Source organism: Cygnus olor, chromosome 1 (genome assembly GCF_009769625.2).
Source record: "Cygnus olor isolate bCygOlo1 chromosome 1, bCygOlo1.pri.v2, whole genome shotgun sequence".
NCBI classification, from domain to species: Eukaryota; Metazoa; Chordata; class Aves; order Anseriformes; family Anatidae; genus Cygnus; species Cygnus olor.
This window is the reverse complement of record NC_049169.1, coordinates 140,646,043-140,665,814: the sequence shown is the minus strand read 5'-3', so window position 1 is coordinate 140,665,814 and position 19,772 is coordinate 140,646,043. Positions and strand designations below refer to the sequence as shown.

The 19,772-nt window shown below is 40.8% G+C and overlaps 1 protein-coding gene across 3 annotated transcripts in view; it reads left to right on the top strand.

The window, feature by feature from the left end:
• The window catches only part of AFF3 (AF4/FMR2 family member 3), a 329,942-nt gene that overhangs the window by 184,712 nt on the left and 125,458 nt on the right, over window positions 1-19,772 (top strand). For all 3 annotated transcript variants that reach the window (XR_005817547.1, XM_040548075.1, XM_040548810.1), the window contains exons 5-6: window positions 7,055-7,141; window positions 16,392-16,428. Coding sequence is in view for 2 of the 3 variants with exons in the window: in XM_040548075.1 (XP_040404009.1) it covers window positions 7,055-7,141; window positions 16,392-16,428 (124 nt within the window). In the remaining variant the exon portion in view is untranslated. The remainder of the gene's footprint in view (window positions 1-7,054; window positions 7,142-16,391; window positions 16,429-19,772) is intronic.

The following is a 19,772-nucleotide window of genomic DNA, read 5'->3' as shown; positions in this document are numbered from 1 at the left end:
AGTTTGTCATATCATATGGCCCAGTTCATTCAGTTAAAAACATAGCTTCCCACCTAAGATCATAGAGGGCAGTTTTGTCTCCTTTTTTTTTTTTTTTTTTTTGATGTTTTTATTTGAGTGAAGCATATTTAAAAGTTTTTATGGAACACCCCTAAATTCTGTTCTATGATATACCTGTAGAGGTACATGTTCTTTCTTTCATGATAGGGGTAAGAAATCTTTCTGGTTTTAACTCTGGTATGAGAGAGCTTGGCACAGGTTATGCCCTAGCTAACACTTGCTCTTAGGATTAAGCTGTTATTCTCTTGGATATCCATAGCTGATAAGCTCATTTGGACCCCATAAATGAATAACAATATGCAAGACTCCTTGTTAAAGAATTATAATCACACATTGAAGGAACTAAGTAAGTCAGTTTGGTAAGTGGATGTAGAATTTTTTCAAGTTTATCTGTCCTAGATTGTTGAACCTTGACTAAATGTTGCAGGTTATTTGCAGAGATATATTCCAAACATAAATTTATTGCATTGGCATTTGTGATTTGCTATAGAGTGATTTGATCCACAGATCACGTTACAAATGTTCATGATTTGGAGTGGTTTAGTTCTGCAGATACCAAACATCTGGAGATTTAATGCTGAACACATTATTTAATGCTGCAGTCTGCAAAATCTCTGACCTTCTCCCTTTCCAAGGGCCAAATTTCTTTCTCTCTTTCTCTCTTTCTCTCTTTCTCTCTTTCTCTCTTTCTCTCTTTCTCTCTCTCTTTCTCCTTCTCTTGCTTTCTTGCTTTCTCCCTAAGATGCACATACACATGCACACACACAGATGGAGTCCTGTTTCCATTAATCAATTAAGGTGATGTCCACCTGTCCACCTGTGTGGGTCTGAAGAACTAAGCACAGCACAAAAGACTCTGTCACAAGCTACACAATTGCTTTTCTTTCTTTACTTAAGACAAAAAATTCCTTGACAAACACTCTCCCAGATTGTCATATATCTTTGAATGTTATTCTGATGAAGCCCGTTGAAATAAAATCATATCATAGAAAGCAATAGGGCCTTGGAAGGGTCTTGGGACTGGAGGCAAAGGGGAAATATGGTAGCATGTTTTACAGCAGATTGCCATGAAAAAAAAAAAAAAAAAAAAAAAAGACTTCTAGAAATCATTTGAGCAGGAATAAGGGAAACAGAACTGCTGGCTGTGACTTGGTGCTGAACCAGCACCCAGCTTAGCACAAATGGTATCCTTAAGACTATTTCTTGCTCCATCACAGAGAGCTCATAGTGGTTCCTTTGTGTCATCTTCCAGTTAGTGTGCGTGCAAAACCATGTTTATCATTTATCTCAAGTTTAGAAAGCATTTGACATCATACATGATGTAAATATTAACTATAAATCAAAACCTGCCTAAATAAGTGGATGGAAATGAAGTAATACATTGAACAACAGAAGATGAAAAATGGCAAGATATTTTGTTGGGTCATGGTAGTTCTGAATAACACGTTGCCAAAAGGATAATGACAAAATAAAAGATGTTCAAATGAAAAGAAGAAAATGATCAAGTGCTCAATGGAAAATAGAAAATTTATGAAGAAGAAGAAAAAAGAAGTGTAGGTGTAGTTTGGAAAAGTGACACCTTAAAGAAACAAGAGAAAACAGCTTTATCTTGCTATTTTACAGATGTATATTTGAGGCTTGGGTGAGAAAAGCAATAACAGACACTAGAGGAATCAATTTTAAAAAATGAAGATTTGATTCTTCATATCATGAGAACCTTATCATAGTGAAATGCTGTCAGCTTCAACATAGTATCCAAAAGTTTCATTGTCAGACACTTTGCTTTGGATGTTTGACACTAAAATCATAGCCATATTGTCAACTAGTGGCAGTGGAGCTTCACTGAATTGAAAGGGATCTTTGCCAGCTGACAACACTTAAAGAGAGAGTCTCCTGTGTTTCAAAATAAAAATAAAAATCTGTTCTATGAAGAGAGGAGAGTAACTGGATTAGAGGTTTTCAAACGGAGTTCTCTGGTCACTTGCTAAGGGGTCTTGGAAAGCTCTGTGTTAGTTTTGTGTTGCCTCTACTTCCAGCTGAAAAAATATATCCAATGCCTACCTAAAAGCTGCATTTCAGTATAGGTGACTATAAAGAGAGCCCCTCTGTGGTCCCTGTGTGCTGTCCAGCAGAGTATTTGCAAAGGAAAATTGTGTCTCACCAATCCCCTATAATTCCTGTGACATGTCAGTAGAGCTGTGTACGAAGTTGAGCCAGCTAAGATAATTTTCAAAAGGTATTTGACAGGGTCCTTTATGAGATGCTACAAAAATTTCTTAAATCACCCTCTGTGAGAGACAAAATATTATGAATCAAGAATTGGCTAGGTGAGCACCAGCAAAGAGGAGGATTAAACAGTCAATTTTCTTAATGGGCCAATGATACGTTCGAGTTGTGGCAGCGAATGAACAAGGTAATACATGTGGCAAGAATTTAAATTTAGATGAGACTGAATTCATGGCTTGTTTTTAATTACAATTTTTCTGAATCAGTTCACCCATTCCTAGAATCATACACCACACAGCAAGATTGATAGCACTAGATAAACAGCATTGCCTTGAGTTTGGAGTAAATACTATTATTTACCTCTGCATGGTACTTTTCCTGAAAAATTACCTACAAGCTAGGGTTAAAAGCCCCAAACAAAACACCACAAAGCTGACATTAATCCACAGGAAATGTCTCATTACTTAATTGTTGCTGCAGAAACATTTGGAGCAAGGATACACAGTACTATAGATTTCTTTATCTGAAGGTTTTCCTTTCAGTGAGAAGAAAAGCATAGTTTGTATGCTGACTAAGATTAACTAGGTTTAGACATTTTTAACTTGTAGAGCTGGACATTTACGTATAACTGCTGAAAACTGATTTACGACGGGCAGAGAAGAACACAGTCGCAGAATTACAATGTGCATGTGGATGAAACGTGCCGTTGCCACCACCACAAAGATGTCAGCCGGAAACAGCATCACTGTAACCCTTACAGGGAGAAGCATGTGTTAATAAAAATGGGGGAAATCAGAGGTCTACTGAGACCTCTACTGAGTGGCCTGTTGCAATTTGGACGTCCCTTCCCATAGATGTCTCCTCTGCTGTCCCCTTGCCCACCTTGTCCCTGCACATGCAACCTCTGCTGGTCCTCCCCATCCCAGACCATCTGAGCTGCCCTTTGGTCTGGTACATCTGGCTGCAGGAGGAGGAGGGTTGTCACCGTCATCTCAGATAACATGTCCTGCAGATGGGCACGCATGCTTCTCCACATCCATTTCTAAGCAGTCTGGTCAGGGCTTTATTCTTCAGACTAGAAATCTGTTTTCCACACTTTGGGACCCCAAATGGCGTCTCAGTGTTTCTTTTAGTTAAAAACATTGTTAACATTGTTCAGGACTCTAAGGTCAGTACAATCAAGATGGGAGAAAGATCTAAATTGGTTTAAGATCAGACCCTTACCTTGTAATGCCTGGAACATTACCTGGTTCAAGATATCTCAGAAATATTTTTTGTCCTATTTATGTTTAAAACATCCCAGGATTATTTCTCTTTCTGATTTCAAAAATCATTTGCACCAATCATTACTCTTAACATCAGTTTGAAGGTGCAGAGGATCTTAAGAACATTTACATTGTTAGTGCTGTTCATCAGTAGCTTTGAAATGCTGGTTTCAGTCCAGTGGGTATTTTATGCCAATACTGCCAATCCCTAACACCAAAGACAGACAAGTTAGCTGACCAGAAAAGAGAAGCTGTGCGTGAAATATTATTCTCACAATCCTTTTGAATTCCAAGTTGAATCCTTTTTATTTAGTTAGTTAGACAGTTGCCTTTCAGGCTTACATTTTCAAGCATTTCACACCATGCACTAAAAAAAAATCTTTACATAATAATATGCCACCACTAGTGCTTTTAATCTGTGTCAAATATCTTCAGAGAGAGCCTAAAATCCCAAGAGTTGGTGCATAGGGACATATTCTATACATGTTTCTGGTTGCCGTTGACCTTTCTGGACACCTAAATCCTTCCTTCTGTTTTTTGAGATTCTCTTCTTGACAGTCAGAAGGAGACTGTGCCCATAGCTTAATGCTTCTCTCTTTAAAAAATATTTTACTGCATTTAAAGCTTACCACTGCTCAAAGTTGACAACCCATAGTTTTCAGTTTTTTTATATATTATGTTTTCTGTTTATATTTTAGTTTTTGTTTTCTAATTTGATTTAATTTCTAAGTTGTCTGAATTTCAGATGGTAGCAATAAATAGATGGTAGGATCACAATTCAAAATATTATTCTGGTAAAATCACATTCAGATATTCATTATAATAGCAATTATTAACCAAGGTAAATATCAATGATATTACTAAATCTGTGTGTCAGAAAAGGTTACATCAAATTTAAATTATGTAGAAAACTTTATTATATACGACAACTCAAAGTACAAAGGGAGGAGAAGAGAAGCTAAATGAAAAAAAAAAAAAAAAAGGACGATTAAGGCCATTTTTCATTGAAGTGTGGATGAGAAATAATCTTGGGGAAAAGAAGAAATGAAAGATTTTGATATGTCAAAAAAAAAAAGGTCACCCTTATTTTTAATCAGCCCTCTAGTCCTTTCCATGGATGAAGGTATCATTGTCAGACTTGGGCAGGCAAGGAGGGAGGGAAGAGCTCTGCTCCTGCTAACAGATTGGTTTCTGCACAGCCTATAGCAGACTTCTCAGAAGATGTTTCCATGAAGGTGACAGTGGGGGGTCAGCCACTGTATAACATGGAGGAATTGCTGCTTAGGCAAATGGAAATCATAAGTACTCAGCAGTGTATTTCACAAGTACGATGACTTTAGGTCAAAACCACCAGAAGCTCCCAGGCTGTCTGGCCCAATTCTTCAGTTGTCCGAGCATTGCCCTTCAAAAGAAAGGGCTACATAATTCTTTCCTATGCAAGCTTTGGGACTCAGAACATCAGCTTGTAGGGAAAAACACTTTGGGAATGGAGTTTTACAGGTGGAAGCACCTTTCCTCTGTATGCACAATATTTGATTTTCTAGAAAGTAAGCAAATGGTCATGTAAAAGAAAAACAGAGGAAAGAAGATGAGGAACTGATCCATTTTTAGATCACAGCATTAAAAGTCCCCATTGCAACTCTGCTTTCCAACAATTTGCTGTCATAAACTCTTTCAGTTGGAATATTTCTCAGTATGTAATTCATTCATCTTTTGTAAATATTAGCACCTATGCCAGGTACTTGCAGCTGTAGGACTGCTCCCTTCCAAATGTCAAACTGCTTGCCTCTGTTTTTAGTAGCCTGTGTTTTTGCTTGCCTGTGTTTAAAGAACTTACTGTATATTAAAACTTACTATATAGTGCAATTGCTGGCACTTATCAGATAAGCGAGTCATAAGATGAACAATCTGCCTCAAAGAACTGAAAAGCAAAGCAATTCTGATACTGAAACTGCAAACCACATGATGTGCTGATTACAGGCACCCACGTAGATTACAGAAGTATAATAAATCATGTAACTGTTTAGCCTCAAATAAAATAAAAGAATGTAGTTTTTATTAGGAAATAAACTGTTTATCAAGAACGCTTTAAAGGTGGCATTTATTACTAATAAACTATGTTGAAAGGGCTGATCTGTTCATTGGCAGAAGAGCCAGAGACTTTCTTTTATGTAAAAATGCCCCATCTCAGTCCATGCAGGGTCAGGAAGCACTTCCATCAGCACTCGTGAAGGATGGGCAAGAGATTCACCCACACCTTCTTTCAAGCTAGAACAATTTCTTTTCTCTTTAAAAAGAAATGAGTCATGGAAATATAACTCCAGTATTATTCTGGGAGTGATTGTAGATCTCGGCACATCTCTTTGGAATATCACTGAGAATCAATTCCAGAGTCAGCTAATAGTATCAAAAACCCACAAAGCATCTGTCAGGCAAACTCTTGATAGTGTCAGTGAGTCCCATGCTTAGGCAGGATGTTATTTCCTCTTCAGCTCTTGAAACGTATGTGTTGGCTCTTCAGGACTGTCATCCTCTGCATTTCTTCTCATATAACTTCTGTTAAGCTACTGTGCACCATATATTATAGCTGTTGCTGCTGAACACGTCAAAAACCACATCCATCTTATAACAGCCTACACTAGAGAAGAATATGAAGCCTCTCTCTTAACAAAGCATCTCTTATCTGAAGTGTTTAACTCAGATCCATTAGCCCCCGCCTTCCTAAAAGCAGACTTGCTTTGGAGACCAACTCATTCTTCCTTGACTGGTAATGGCATTGAAGGTGTGTCTACCTGCTACCTGAAGCTGGGTCAGAAATGACTGCATACAAGTCAATTTGAGCTACATGCATCTCTTAGCTATTAAAAATGTCTTTAAAAAATAAAAATAAGTAAAATAACAGGGAGGAGGCAAAGGTGAAGTGCAGCACACCGTATTTAGGGTTTGCTGCACAACTGTCACCTGTAAGGCACAAACAAGTGGCAGCTAGGAGCTTATTCAATTCCTTCAATATGAAAAAGGCAATTTTAGGAATTAACCATTGGGCAAGTTCAGAAAGTTAAACGTTTATCATTCTGATCTTGCCTGTGAAATCTACTTTATTAGTCAATAGGATGTACTTCATTGCTTGGTCACAAACTGAGATTTCTGTTCCCATACTACAAAAAATAAAAATAAAATTATTCTGTTAGTCTCACCAGACAGAACACATTGCATGGTAAAAATGTGGTTGCTGATTGTCAGAAAAATCAAACTTCTTGCACTTAAGATGCATTAGCTATTCATGAAAATGAAATGGTACTTAAGAACTTCTCTCAAGAATGTGCGATAAAAATCAATGTAGATCACGTATTGTCTAGATTATATGTAAACTGGGCATTTCCTAGAAGCTACAGTAACTTATGTACTCCACTACCCAGACATTTGTGCTACTGATATACTGTTATTGTCTCCTATTCCATTGACTTTCTAAATACAGTCTGCTGTACAATATTGTTTTTCAGGAGATGACCCATTCTTGGCCTCCACCATTATCAGCTATTCACACACCAGGGAAGGCAGAACAAAGCAAGTTTTCCTTCCCAAACAAGGTAAGAGATGTAGCAATGTAGAGTCATGCCTTCTGCACCTCAAAATACATCCTACGTGAGCTCTGGCTAAGCATGTGAGGGCTCTGGGCTGAGGCTGATGAAGTGCTGATGACTTTTCCATGTGTGTGCCATTATCCCCTTGCCTTTTCCTTGCCTACAGCACCTGCAGCAGTACATGGTTTCGTTTGCATATTTTATGGCAGCAACACTGACCCCGGTGTGATGGTCACAGGTTCCTCACCCCAGGGAAAAACACAGGTGTCGTTGGTGGGGTGTCCAGAAGTGGTGCTGAGGCTCCTGACCAGTACTTCAGGGCATATACAGCTGCTGCAAGTCAAGAAGCTCCTGCTCGCATCCAGTAGCTCTTGCTTCATTTGCCCATCAAGGACTGAGATGGGCTTTGCTAATACACTGGCCTGCACAGCTAGGGGCTGAGGAGAGGGTGGACATTCCTTGCTGCCAACCTGGTTTCAGGGGTAGCTTTGCTACAGAGGCAGGCAGTGCAGTGCAGTGGTGCCTGGAGGGGCCACAGAAGTATTTGCTAGGGAAGTATTTGCCTGTCCAAATCCAATGGCAGTGGACCACAATGTTCCTGGTCCCAAAGGACCAAGGCCACTGGTCCTGCTGATGGTCCCTTGAAACCAGCTCGACTGATGTATATGTATCACAGGCAGCATATGGTGGGGTACAGCAAAGCTTATTGGCAACAGCTTGGGGAAACCACATTATTTGTACTTGGTAAATCAGGATGGAATGAGGTCAGATATCCTATGGATGAGCCAATATAATTCTCACATTGCATCATCATATACTGTTTATATGCTACAAGCATTTTTCTTGAAATATTAAAACTTGAAAAATGGTATTGATGCCATTTATAGCCTTTTTCCTGATAAAGAAAGTTCCTTTGGTAACTGTAAGTCCATTCTGCAAAATTTAGTGCACAGAATAATTGTAACCACAAAGCCAAGAAAACGTCAAGATTTGCCTACAGTAAAACAGCTTTTCTGTGGATGATAGTGTCATGATTTTGAAGTACCAGGGGTGTAAACCAAAACATCTCTGGCATGTTATGAAAGAAAAAGAAGGAAATAACTCACTGTCTTTGCTCATTGAAGACAGACAGTTGATTGAAGATGGTAGGTGGGCTACAGGCTTCCTAAGTTAGAATAAGCCCAGTAGGAGATAGCAACTTACCAGCTGGTGAAACGTTCAAATGTGAATGACAAAAATGAAGTGGTGCTTGCAGCCCTGCAGTTTCTGCCACAATTATTACCATGAAATATTTTTGTGTAGCACACGTGCAGATGTGTATGGGCAAGGTATGCCCCTATCAGCAAATGTGTGTGACGGTCATGAACTCACTTCCTCACAACTAATTTTATTGTGATAAATATAGGAATAGCAGAACCACAGACTGTAGGGCAAAGATATGTGAATAATGGCTGATATTGACTTTCTCATCTTCTCTCTGCCTGTTCATCCATCTCTCTGGGAAATACTCTGATAGCTTGAACTGCAAAGCTGTTTTGGAGGTCTACCATTCATTTTTAAAGAGACCTTTCTAGTTGGTTCCCTCTTGTCCTAACAAAGTAGAATCCCCATTTTATTTAAGCTAAGGATGGATGAGATTTTATGTAATAGTAGTATATGCACATACCTTTATACATATGACGTGGACACTGTATTGTGTGCTGGGTGGCCTGCATAGCCAGAAATTAGAGTTCTTTGTGTGAGATGTAGATTAAGTACCCGGTGAATCTCCTCTTGGAAAAATCCTACGTTACTGGCCATAAAAAACAAATTTAGATACCATCTCTATTTGTAAATATATTTTAAATAATTAAAATATGTTTATTTAGCCTTCTCTGAATCTATAGAGTTGGATACTCAAGAAGGCATCTGCTTTTCAGGCTCCCAAATGCAAATAATGGTTTCCTAATTTTTCAGTTGTGTTTTTGAAATATTCATAAGCTAACTATTGTTTTTCACAAAGAATAGTGAAAAACCTTTGTTGCATCTCATAGGAGATAACTCCTTAACTCTTAGGAAGCTTTCCCACAGATAAGCTACACAGCTGTCCCAAGTTGTTAGAACCTGAGAAATACACCAAACTGTAGAGGATGACAAGTTACTCAAAAAAATGGGCCTGTCAGTCAAGTAGTGGGCAAGACCAGCAAAGAGGCTAATAGGCTAACCTTGGGGCATCAGCTCCTTCCTCCATCTCTCCATCACCATGCAGTGTATGGTACTGTGAATTCATTTCCAGCCTTTATGGAAGTGCTGAGAGATCAGTTGAGGTCATTTGCAGTTTCTCTTCAAACCAACTCCACTCCAGAGGAGTAAATAGGCTGCAGTCCTTTAACAACAACAACAACAAGAACAAAAATCCCAGGTGAAAAGGTATTCATGATCTTGGGAATGAGAAAAAGCTTGTAAGACTCCCACCTTGTTGCAAGGATGCAAATCATTCTTACTTTTCTGTCTATAAAAATTGAGTGTCAGCATCATTACTTCCTGTACATACCAAACTACTTTTCACCTGCAACTCAAGTAATTAGTGATTTGACAGCCTGAAACTTGAAATTTATTAATTAGGCTATTAAAGTTGCAAAGGCCACAGGAACTATAGCTAGACTGGTTTTGAAATCAGTCTAGCAATAAAAGCTAAATAACTGAGTTTTATGTATTACAGGTACAACAGAATTATATTTTTGAAACTGTGTGTGTGGATACATCCACCTGTATAGCTCTATATGCTCTGTGGATGGGAGGGTGTATGTGCATATGCTACACGTGCATATAAAATCAGACCTCACTAACATTGGAGGTCTACATTAATCCACAAGAATGGAAGTCATTGTCAGGTTTGAAGTGTTAGCTATTGCCCAGTAGGTTTTCCAGCACAACACTACCAGGAGAGCATATGCAGGGAGCTGTCCTTTATATAATATAGGTCATAAAGTTACACTTGATCATTAACTTTGAATTTTCTTTCTCTGTGGAATTAATTTGTACTCTTGAATTTACCAGGAAGGGGCAACGACTGTCTCTTTATTTCTTGTTTTTCAAAGCTTGAGGATAATTGAATCAGTGTGTGATGTGACAGGCTGCATGTGCTTTCCTTTCTCCTATCTCTGTCACACTTTGTTATGTACAAATGATTAGGCATTATTTGATTGTAATTTTATTAAAAACATCTTAATAAATAAACTTTAAATGAATAATTAAATTTGATGCTTGTATGAATGAGCTTTCATGTTCAGGCATTAATTCTCTACTCTTCTGTGAAGAAAAAATGCTGTTAATTCTGCTGCCTCCTTTTCTAGAATACATCCTAGAAACAATAAGGTTGGAAAAGACCTGCAAGATCATCTGGTCCAACCATCACCCTGCCACCAATGTCACCCACTAAACCTTGTCCCTAAGCACCACGTCCAACCTTTCCTTGAACACCCCCAGGGACGGTGACGCCACCACCTCCCTGGGCAACCCGTTCCAATGCCTGACTGCTCTTTCTGAGAAGAAATGTCTCCTCACTTCCAACCTGAACCTCCCCTGGCACAACTTGAGGCTATTCCCTCTAGTCAGTCTCACTTCAGTGCCAGGTAAAACTATGGATTTTTTATTTGTTTGTTTGTTTGTTTGTTGTTTTGTTTTGTTTTGTTTTGTTTTATTCTGGGAGTTATTGAAAAACTCCCAGAATTGTGTTTATTGAGGTCCGCTGATGGGTCTCAATGTGCCTGCCAAGGGTCAAGCCAAAGAATCTGCCTGTCCCAGACATCCCCTGGGTGCTGGTGCCTCAGGACTGAGCACATCAGACACACAGAATACACTGCTCAACAGGCAGTGGGAATTGCTCTTGAACAGTTTCTCTGCAGCCAAACCATATTTGGGGTTCCGGACAGCTTAGGAAGATGTTGTGTGGAGGCTTGCAACAGAGACAGCTGCTAGCAGCCAGGCAGTGACCACCCAGACTCTTGAGGGACTCCGTTCTCTCCAGGAGCTTCTGCCTATGAAGATGCCAACAAATTGCTCGTGTTAACAAACAATCTGTCCATGACTGCCTGTGCAGCACTTTGTGGGGGAACGTGGACATAGGGTACTAAGTGCACTGCTGCCACACAATTGGGAAGCATTTTCCAAAAAAAAAAGAGCCACAGGCCAGCTGAAGTTGGAAGGGACATCTGGAGGTCACCTGGTCCATTCCCCCTTCACAAGTAAGGCCACCAAGAGCAGGGGGCCCAAGACAGTGCCCACAACATGGTAATTACAGGCCTGTCACTCTCGCCTCAGTGCCAGCTAAAACTATGGAGAAAATTATTCTAGGAGTTACTGAAAAACACCTGAAAGACAATGTAGTCATCAGTCATAGACAGCATGAGTTTATGAGGGAACTGTTTTAGCGACTGGGTAGGTACCTCACAGTTTTAGCGACCTTATGTTTGACATGATAAGTCTTCTCGTGTCCAAGAGCTGCAAGGACCTTCACACAAACTTAGAGATGCGAGGCGAGGGGGATTGCTGTGATGCAGCTGAGGTGCCAGTGACAGCACAAAGGACGAGTCACAGCGGGGGAGCTGTCGTCAGGGCCAGCAGCAGGCAGCACCACCACACTGTGGCCTGGGCTGTCAGTGAGTGCAGCTCGCACCTCCTGCTGGCTATGGCTCGTCTGATCTTCCTTGCCCTGGCTGTGCTGGGCATTGCCCAGAAGCCGTGGTTGGTGGATGATCACATGGGTGTGGATATGCACGAGAGAATGCAGCAGCATGCAGAGCAACTGAGTCAGGGCATGGCTCGGCTGCTGCAAGAGATGGAGCAGAGGAGACAGGAGCAGAGTGGGGTGGCCCTGGAAGCTCTGCTCTTCACTGCCTTGCAGCAGTGGCAGCTCTGGACCTTGGCTGACCTCCTTGTCCTGCTCTTTGGGCTCTGCCGGTGGCTCAGGAAAAGGAGCCGTGAGCTGGGCAGCCTCAGCAAGCAGGGCAGCTCTACAAGGAAGAGGAAGACAATGGTGATGCAGACCAAGACGGTGACTCAGATGACACCTGGGATCTGGGCAGGGTTTGGGCCGATCGCACCCAGTGGCCAGCGCCGTACATGTCAGACAAGTGCAAGGCGGTGGAGGAGCTGGTGGACGAACTTCTTGGGGCCTGCCGAGGACTCTCCAGGAACTGTCCCTTCAAGCCACAGCTGCAGCCAGCCATCGGTGTGGGCTGCCTCTACAAAGGCTGGAGTGTCCGGGAAGACAACATCCTCTACTGCCTGCTCGTGCCCCTGAGGCCTCGCCCTGGACACGCCTTTCACCCAGAACTGGGCGCTGTGGGGAAGATGGCAATGAGGAACCCTGGCCTGCGCGTGGAGCTGGAGTGTGCCTGTGCGAGGGAACGGCTGGTGGGGGACATGCTGTGCTTCCTCCACCACCCCGAGGACGAGCTGAGCAGAAAACAGGAACCCAGCCTCCTATGCACCTTCTGCACCGGCTCCTACCTGAATGTGGAGGAAACCACCCGCTGGTTCCAGGCCTTGGTGAAAGCAGCCTGGGAGCTTCTGCCGCAGTCGCGCCACTGCTGCCGGACTGTGCTGCCCTCCTGCCGCTCCTGCAAGATCAAGCTGGCCAACGCCTCCAAGAGCACCCTCTCCATTAAGATCATGTTTGGGGTGCAGATAGATGGCTCAGACACCTTCCTGAGCCTGGCGTAGGCCGCGGACAGCTTCACCAGGAGCCCGGTGCCGCTGCACAACACCAGTTTCTCCAGCAGCGCAACAGAGACACCTGTTAGCAGCCGGGCAGTGACCACCCAGACCCTTGGAGAGACTCCATTCCATCCAGGAGCTTCAGCCCATGCAGATGTCAATAAACTGCTCTTTTTAACGTACACTCTGTCCATGACTGTCTGTGCAGCACTTTGGGGGGGAATGCAGACATTTCGCTTCTCAAGCAAGGCCACCTAGAGCAGGCTGCCCAAGGCTGTGCCCACAATGTAGTACATCTTAGAATATGCTCACATCCTAGAAACAATAAGGTTGGAAAAGACCTCCAAGATCATCTTTGCTCTCTTTCTTCATTTTTACTGCCTTGAAAGCTTGATGATGGGTTTGATTTCTATTTATATGTTTTGTGATGTTATGATCAGCCATCATTTTGATATTTGAGAATTAATTTATCCACTTCAGGAAAACTGGTGTCTTGTCACAAAATTGGAGCAATTATTATTAGAAGCTAAGATATGATAATAAGGTTGTCTTTTCAGTGCCCATTTCATTTACGTTTTCCTTTCTTGTTTATTTTAACAATCTGGAGAAAAAAAAAAAAAAAAGAAAAAAAAAAAAAAAACCTCCAGAAGTGAAGCCTTCACCTTTTCTTTTTTAAGTTACATAAAGGCATATTTTTTCCTACCTCAGTGAGAGTATTCTCTATTTCATGACTGTATTTTTAGTAGCCTTTTTATTAAGAATAATTTGTTGAGAATCAAGACACTTACTTTAAAGAATCAGTTAAAAGGAGAAGTGAAAATGTTATAGCTCTTGTTTTGCTGAAGTGAAATTTGAGACAAAGCAAAGTCAATGGCAGAGGTAAGATACCATTCTAGACAGTTAAAAGGTAAGGGTGCATTCTTCCTGAAGTTGATGAGAATGTAAAAGGGTAAGCAATTTCCTTGTTTAGCAGTTTCAAACAATTTTACAAACACAAGGATATTTCCATCAAAATAACACTATTTCCCGAAACAGAAAACAATCTCTCCACCTATAGGTACATAAATTCACTACTCTGGAAACCAAACCTGTTCTAAGAGCCTACTTTTATTGGCAGCCTGGCTGGCTACTAGAATAACATTTAAATGCAAGTGTATATATCATTATATTGGCACTGCAAGCCAATTCTGACTTCATAAGATTATATTCAGTCACGGGGTGGGGGGTGGGGGGGAAGTCTTTAATATTCCTTTATCAGAAACATTCATAAAATGATGAGGTAATATGTCAAAAGCAGACAATTTCAAATAATTGAGAAATTATTTTCAGATATGAAACACGTAGAGACATTGTCAGCATATGAGACATTCTACTGTAGACGATGGTAGAAACTCCTAATATTTGCCCCAGAATTTGATGTCTCCCATTTCACATATGTAGGGTGTCACTGAATTACAGATGCATGCTATGCCATAAAAATTATACAGATTAAAGTCATGCAATCCAGAAAGCCTTTACTCCAAAGCAAATGGTGCAGATGGAGGAGATTTGACCAGCCAAGTCTTCAAGAGCCCAATGCCCACCATTCGGACAATCTCCTTTTGGAGTTGACAAGAAACCCTTGGGCCCTCCAGTCCCTGAGGCATGTTTCTGCAGGACCCACAGCAAAAACTTAGCTTGGCCAGGTCAGAGCATCCTTGAGCTTTCTGGGGACTTGCAGTTCCTTTCTTCAAATTTCTACCTTGGAGATTTCTATGGGTGGCATCTCTGTGGGATCTGGTGAGCAAGTGAGGAGATAGCACAGACAGGAGTTGGAGGAAGAATGAAAAAGGGAAATATTTTAAGATGTGTTTCTGTGTTTTTGTTGTTGTTATTGTTGTTGTTTTCTTAAATTTAAGACCAACCTAAGGCCTGAAGTCTGGCTTCTGAGCTGTAGCAAACCTACAGACTTCTCAGCCGTTTCACCTCTTTAAAATGTAGCAGAAATGTACACATTCCAGTTTTTGCCTAGAAGTAAAATGAACAAATACATAAATAGGAACCTCCCACTTCCAGCTGTGTGTCTGGCCCATCACTCAGCCTCTTTGTACCAGAGATCTAGTCCAGGGTCTGATTCTTCACCAAAAATTAATGTTACGTGTGCCTGGCCTCTCAGAGTAGTTCTTACTGTTGTAATTGCAGTGTGCACTTGAGGTGGTACTCCTGTGTGTATGCGTGTTATCTAGGAGCAGAGCTGCACAGAGGACACCTTCCCTTCAATCAACCATAGCCTGCCACACCTCGGGCTGTTTCTGGCATGATGCAGGGCCCTGAACTGAGTTAATGGTGTATTAAAAGCCTTGCGGGCACAGCAGAGGTACTCAACATTTTTCAGAGAAATAACTGGACAGAGGCCATTTTCATATAGCCTATTCTGGGCTGATTTTATGGTAACCAAGATTCCAATATGAGGTAACTAGAGGAGTAACTAATGAACATATATAATAATATACAGTAGTGTGCTCATACCACCAACGTGGGGCCAGTGACCCAAGTTTTTAATGTGTAAGGCTTAAGAGTTGCCTATCACTGGACAGAACTATTTAAAATGTAGCAGATTTAAACAAACCTACTCAGAAGATTTAGTGTAAGGCTGATTACTAGCAATGCGTTCTCAAAAAGTGTTCAAGGAGCTTCACAGCTTCGCAAAACACCTGACATTTCTACCGAAGTAAAATTACTATATCATTAACATTGTGTTGGTCAACAGGGACCAGACTGAGAGACCCCAGATATAGTTAAAGGTCAGGTGTTTGCTTGACAGAATTTTTATGTTAACCTCATATTTCAGCATCTCCAAAAGTGTTCTTTCTTTTTTTTTTTTTTCAGATGATAGCTATTTTCTTCTTGTTCTTGTATTCTTACTTTATTTTTTCCCAATTTAAAAATATTTTATTATAGTATCTATTTATATTTCCCTTTTATTTATAGGCTTCTTTCACATTTTTATGAATGTAAGCAAATTCTGTGAGTAAAATATATGAACATTTGCATGTGAAAAAAAAATATATATATATTGTACCATATTCATAAATATCACAGTTGTGATACAAGGCTGACCTTGTAATGTCAGGGACCCAGTGCTAAAGTCTGTATTTCCATTCTCTGGTGCTGTCAATATCAACATGTGAGAAGGAAAGATCAGCTGTGCTACTATCTCAAGAATCCAATGGTCCATGAAACAATATTGGTCTTCACTCTGTCTACTCATCTAAACTCGTGGAAAATAATAGACAAGTTTTGGTTGATCAATAAATGAACAGCAAGCAGGAGACTGGTAATAACTGTACAAAGAATTGCACCTTTAAAGGATTGCTGTGAAAGAAGTTTACAAGCCTTTGGATTAAAGCATTTTCAAAGAAATATTGGATTTATTCTTGTAATTGGAAGTGACTTTTAAACCAAATGAACAATTAACAATATTGTTTGTATTGTTAAGGTAATGTTCAAGCAAGTATTGCAGCTAAAAAGTGCCATAAAAATAACACATTGTACCTTCTTTCTGTTATTATTGTAGGAGTCACAACAGGGATCTACAGGACACAGCAATACAAGTAAGTACTAACTCGTTTATGGCTGCATTGGGTGGAGGGAATGACAATGACTGTGAAAACCAAGGGACTGAGAAAGCAACAGTAGCAGACTGGGACAGCACAGAGTTTTGCCAAGAAGTACTCTGTTTTAGCCAAATGTGGGGATCTGAATTCAAGGGTGACCATCAAAATACCATTTCTTTTGGTGGACTGGGAAGAACAAAAAGGATTCATTTCATGATGTCTATTTCATTATCTAGGTGAGAAAGACTGAAACAGCAAAAGAATGGCTTTTCTAAAATGCTAGAAAAGAGATGACCCAGTTGCTTGGGCAAGGGCACTGCCAGATATAGGCTGCCAAAATATTGTGCTGAAAAACCTGTTATCACTTATCTGTCATAGGCAATGGTATATTTTGTGGCTATTGCACCATAATAAACAACATAATCCTACCAATCCAATACCAAATAATGCCTCAAAGACCATGTGGCTGTGGGTCTTTTTTGGCTAGCAGTTTGGGAAGGGAGGTGATGTGTGCTTGCATGGCTCCTGGTTGTTGCTTTTCAGTGGACTCCAATATACAAATCGTGGTGCAGATCAGCAGCACTTTAATTAGATTTAGTTATGGTGAAAAACTTAGCAGCTGTATTGAAAGGAAAGATTGAACTGTTCCATGAAACAAAGTATTAATCCTCTCCCCTGACACCTCTGACTGTTGTTAATGTTGTCTTGCATATTAAAAATACATGATCCTACTCTGCTCTCGACATAAAATCGTCTCAACCAAAAGAACCATTTTGTTAGGTTCCTGACCTGTCAGCCAGCACAGAGCCCTGTTTGCAAATTACAAGGCTGTGACTGAAGATGAAAAATGCCCTGAGCTGGTAGGTAGGGCTTTGAAAGTGGCTGGTCACCCACTGCGTGAGGGAGAAGACATCCAGCAAGACAAGCCTGGGAGACATAGGCTATTAAAACAGTGCAGCTCTTTCTTCTGCAGCTCTTCAGGGAAAGGTCAGCAGGCGGAAGACAATGTTGTGAAGAAACATGCAGTGGTGTCACTTAATTGCCAGTGTCAGTTTGATATTGCTGTGAGGACCAGCACTAAGGAAATAATAAAACGCAAAATGGCTGAGGTCCTGTCAGAAAATAATGAATACAGTAATGAGAGAAGGAAGCGCAAAAGGGCCATGATAGAGAGGGCTATGCAAACATGCAAAGAGTCATGAGCATGACAAACACACAAACTGAGCTGAGGACTTTGTGATGACATCAGAGGCCACAGTGTTTGGATAGCTTTGGTCATAGTTTCATTTTCCTTCATATTTCATATTTCCTCCTTGCAACACTTTAACAAAATAGGTTGTTTGCAGTTCTAATGAAACATGCTCTCCTGTGGGTTAGGGAAGCAGTCCTGCCCCCTCACAGCTTTCCTCTGCTGCTTACTCCTGTGGTGTCCAACCTCACTTCACTTCCAGTTCCCCCATCAGCCCTCCCCCCTATGGTGCCTCCAGCTTCTTATTTTCTCATTCATCCTGCTCAGCAAAATCAGTGTGTGTTTGCTGCTGGGCTAGAGTGCGCTTGATACTGCCTGGCTGGGTGATGGCAACCAAACCAAAGAGTGGCTGAACCCATGCAGAAACACTTTCTTCATTGGTATCAAAATTTCGGGTTGCTGTCAGACACTAAGACACATCTCCTAATGTTGCAGAGGAATTTGACTACCTCTGAGATGTGTATCCATGAGGATTCTTGTCAGAGTGTTAGAAAAAGACATGCAATAAGACACAAGTAGAATAAAACATAGACCTTACCAGTCCTGTACAACAAACTCAAAGAAAACTCATGGAAAAAGTATTTGGATGTTAGGAAGTTCTACCAAATGACTCCATATGGAAAAGAAACTTAATGGTCTATGTACTGAATTATCCAAACACATCTTTGGAGTCCCAATTAGCTGGTATTCCCCATTGCACCATGTCTTCTGTGGAGTGGCTCCTGAGCCCATCATTTGCAATGTTCTTACTTCAGCTGCTAGCATTGTCTTTCTCATAGATAACATTTGCATTTCTCTCATCCTTCCCCCACAAGGAAATCAAAGCATTTAAAAACCCTTAATGGCTGAAGTTGTATTGCTCTGTTACAATAAGTATTATTTATCCTTGTTATCCAGTGGGGGAACTTATGCCAGTTAGGTTGAATGATTCACCCAAATTCCTACTCAGAGGAGAACACTCCTTCTCTGGTCTTCCACTATTCAACAAGGAAATCCTACAAAAGTCCATTTAAAATATATTTTGAAATGGGAGAAATCTAATCTTCTCATCCGGTTATATTTAAAACAATTAGGAAGTGAGTTGTGTGAGAGTTAGCAGGAACTAGCAAAGAATTCCCAGGCCTGTGGCTGAGGATCTGAGGGCTGATGTTTTCCACCACGATCTTCTGGAGGCATGTGCAGGCACACACACCCCAACACACAGGCATGCACACACACCCATCCACATCCATTTCAGAAGACATACACAGTGCATAGCACCTGAAATGAAGTGTGCTAACAGTAGCCTTGTGAGGTAGGTAATGTATCCTTTGTCAATTCCCATCTGACTCAGAAAAACAACAGACTACACAAATTTGACCACTAAAAGAAATCAGAGCTAGACAGGTTTTAGCAGTCCAACAAATGGCAGCCTCCCACAATGGTACCTGCATGCATTTGGCAGGTAACATGAAAAATGGGAATACAAATCTTGGCCTAGCCAAGAGTGAGTGTGGGGAAAAAAAAAAAAAGAAAAAAAAAAAAAAGTTGTTCTGACAGATAATTCCCTTTTATTTATCCAATAGCTTAACAACAGCGTATCTGTGACATTCAACTATGCTTAACCTATACACATTTTTCAAATTTCTGTGATTCAGTCAAGTGTGAACAAAGTTGGTAAGAACTGATAAAGCATTAATGACCAGATTTTCTACTCTGATAGGCTGGACTGATGCATTTCTATCATCTGCAAAAGCTTCATCCTTCCCCTCCACACAGAAGTATGTTAAGTGAGGATTAGCATTAAAGCAGATGCAAATGCTTACTGTAGGGTAATTCATTAATATCCAGTTTGGCTAAATCACAGAGATTCTCTTTCCTCTCTCTCCTCACAGTACTTGTGCTGTTCCCTTGTTGCTACATTAACATACATTGCTGAAAGTAGAACTGATGTGAACTCTGGCAAAGCACTCAGGAATCCATATTCCTCCTCACACTCAAACAAACCAGTGTTCATGGCAATAATTCATCACTTACACAAAGTCTAAGTTACGAATAGAAAATCTTTGAATATGTGCCAACTGTTACTGTTGGTTTCTTGTTCCAAATTACC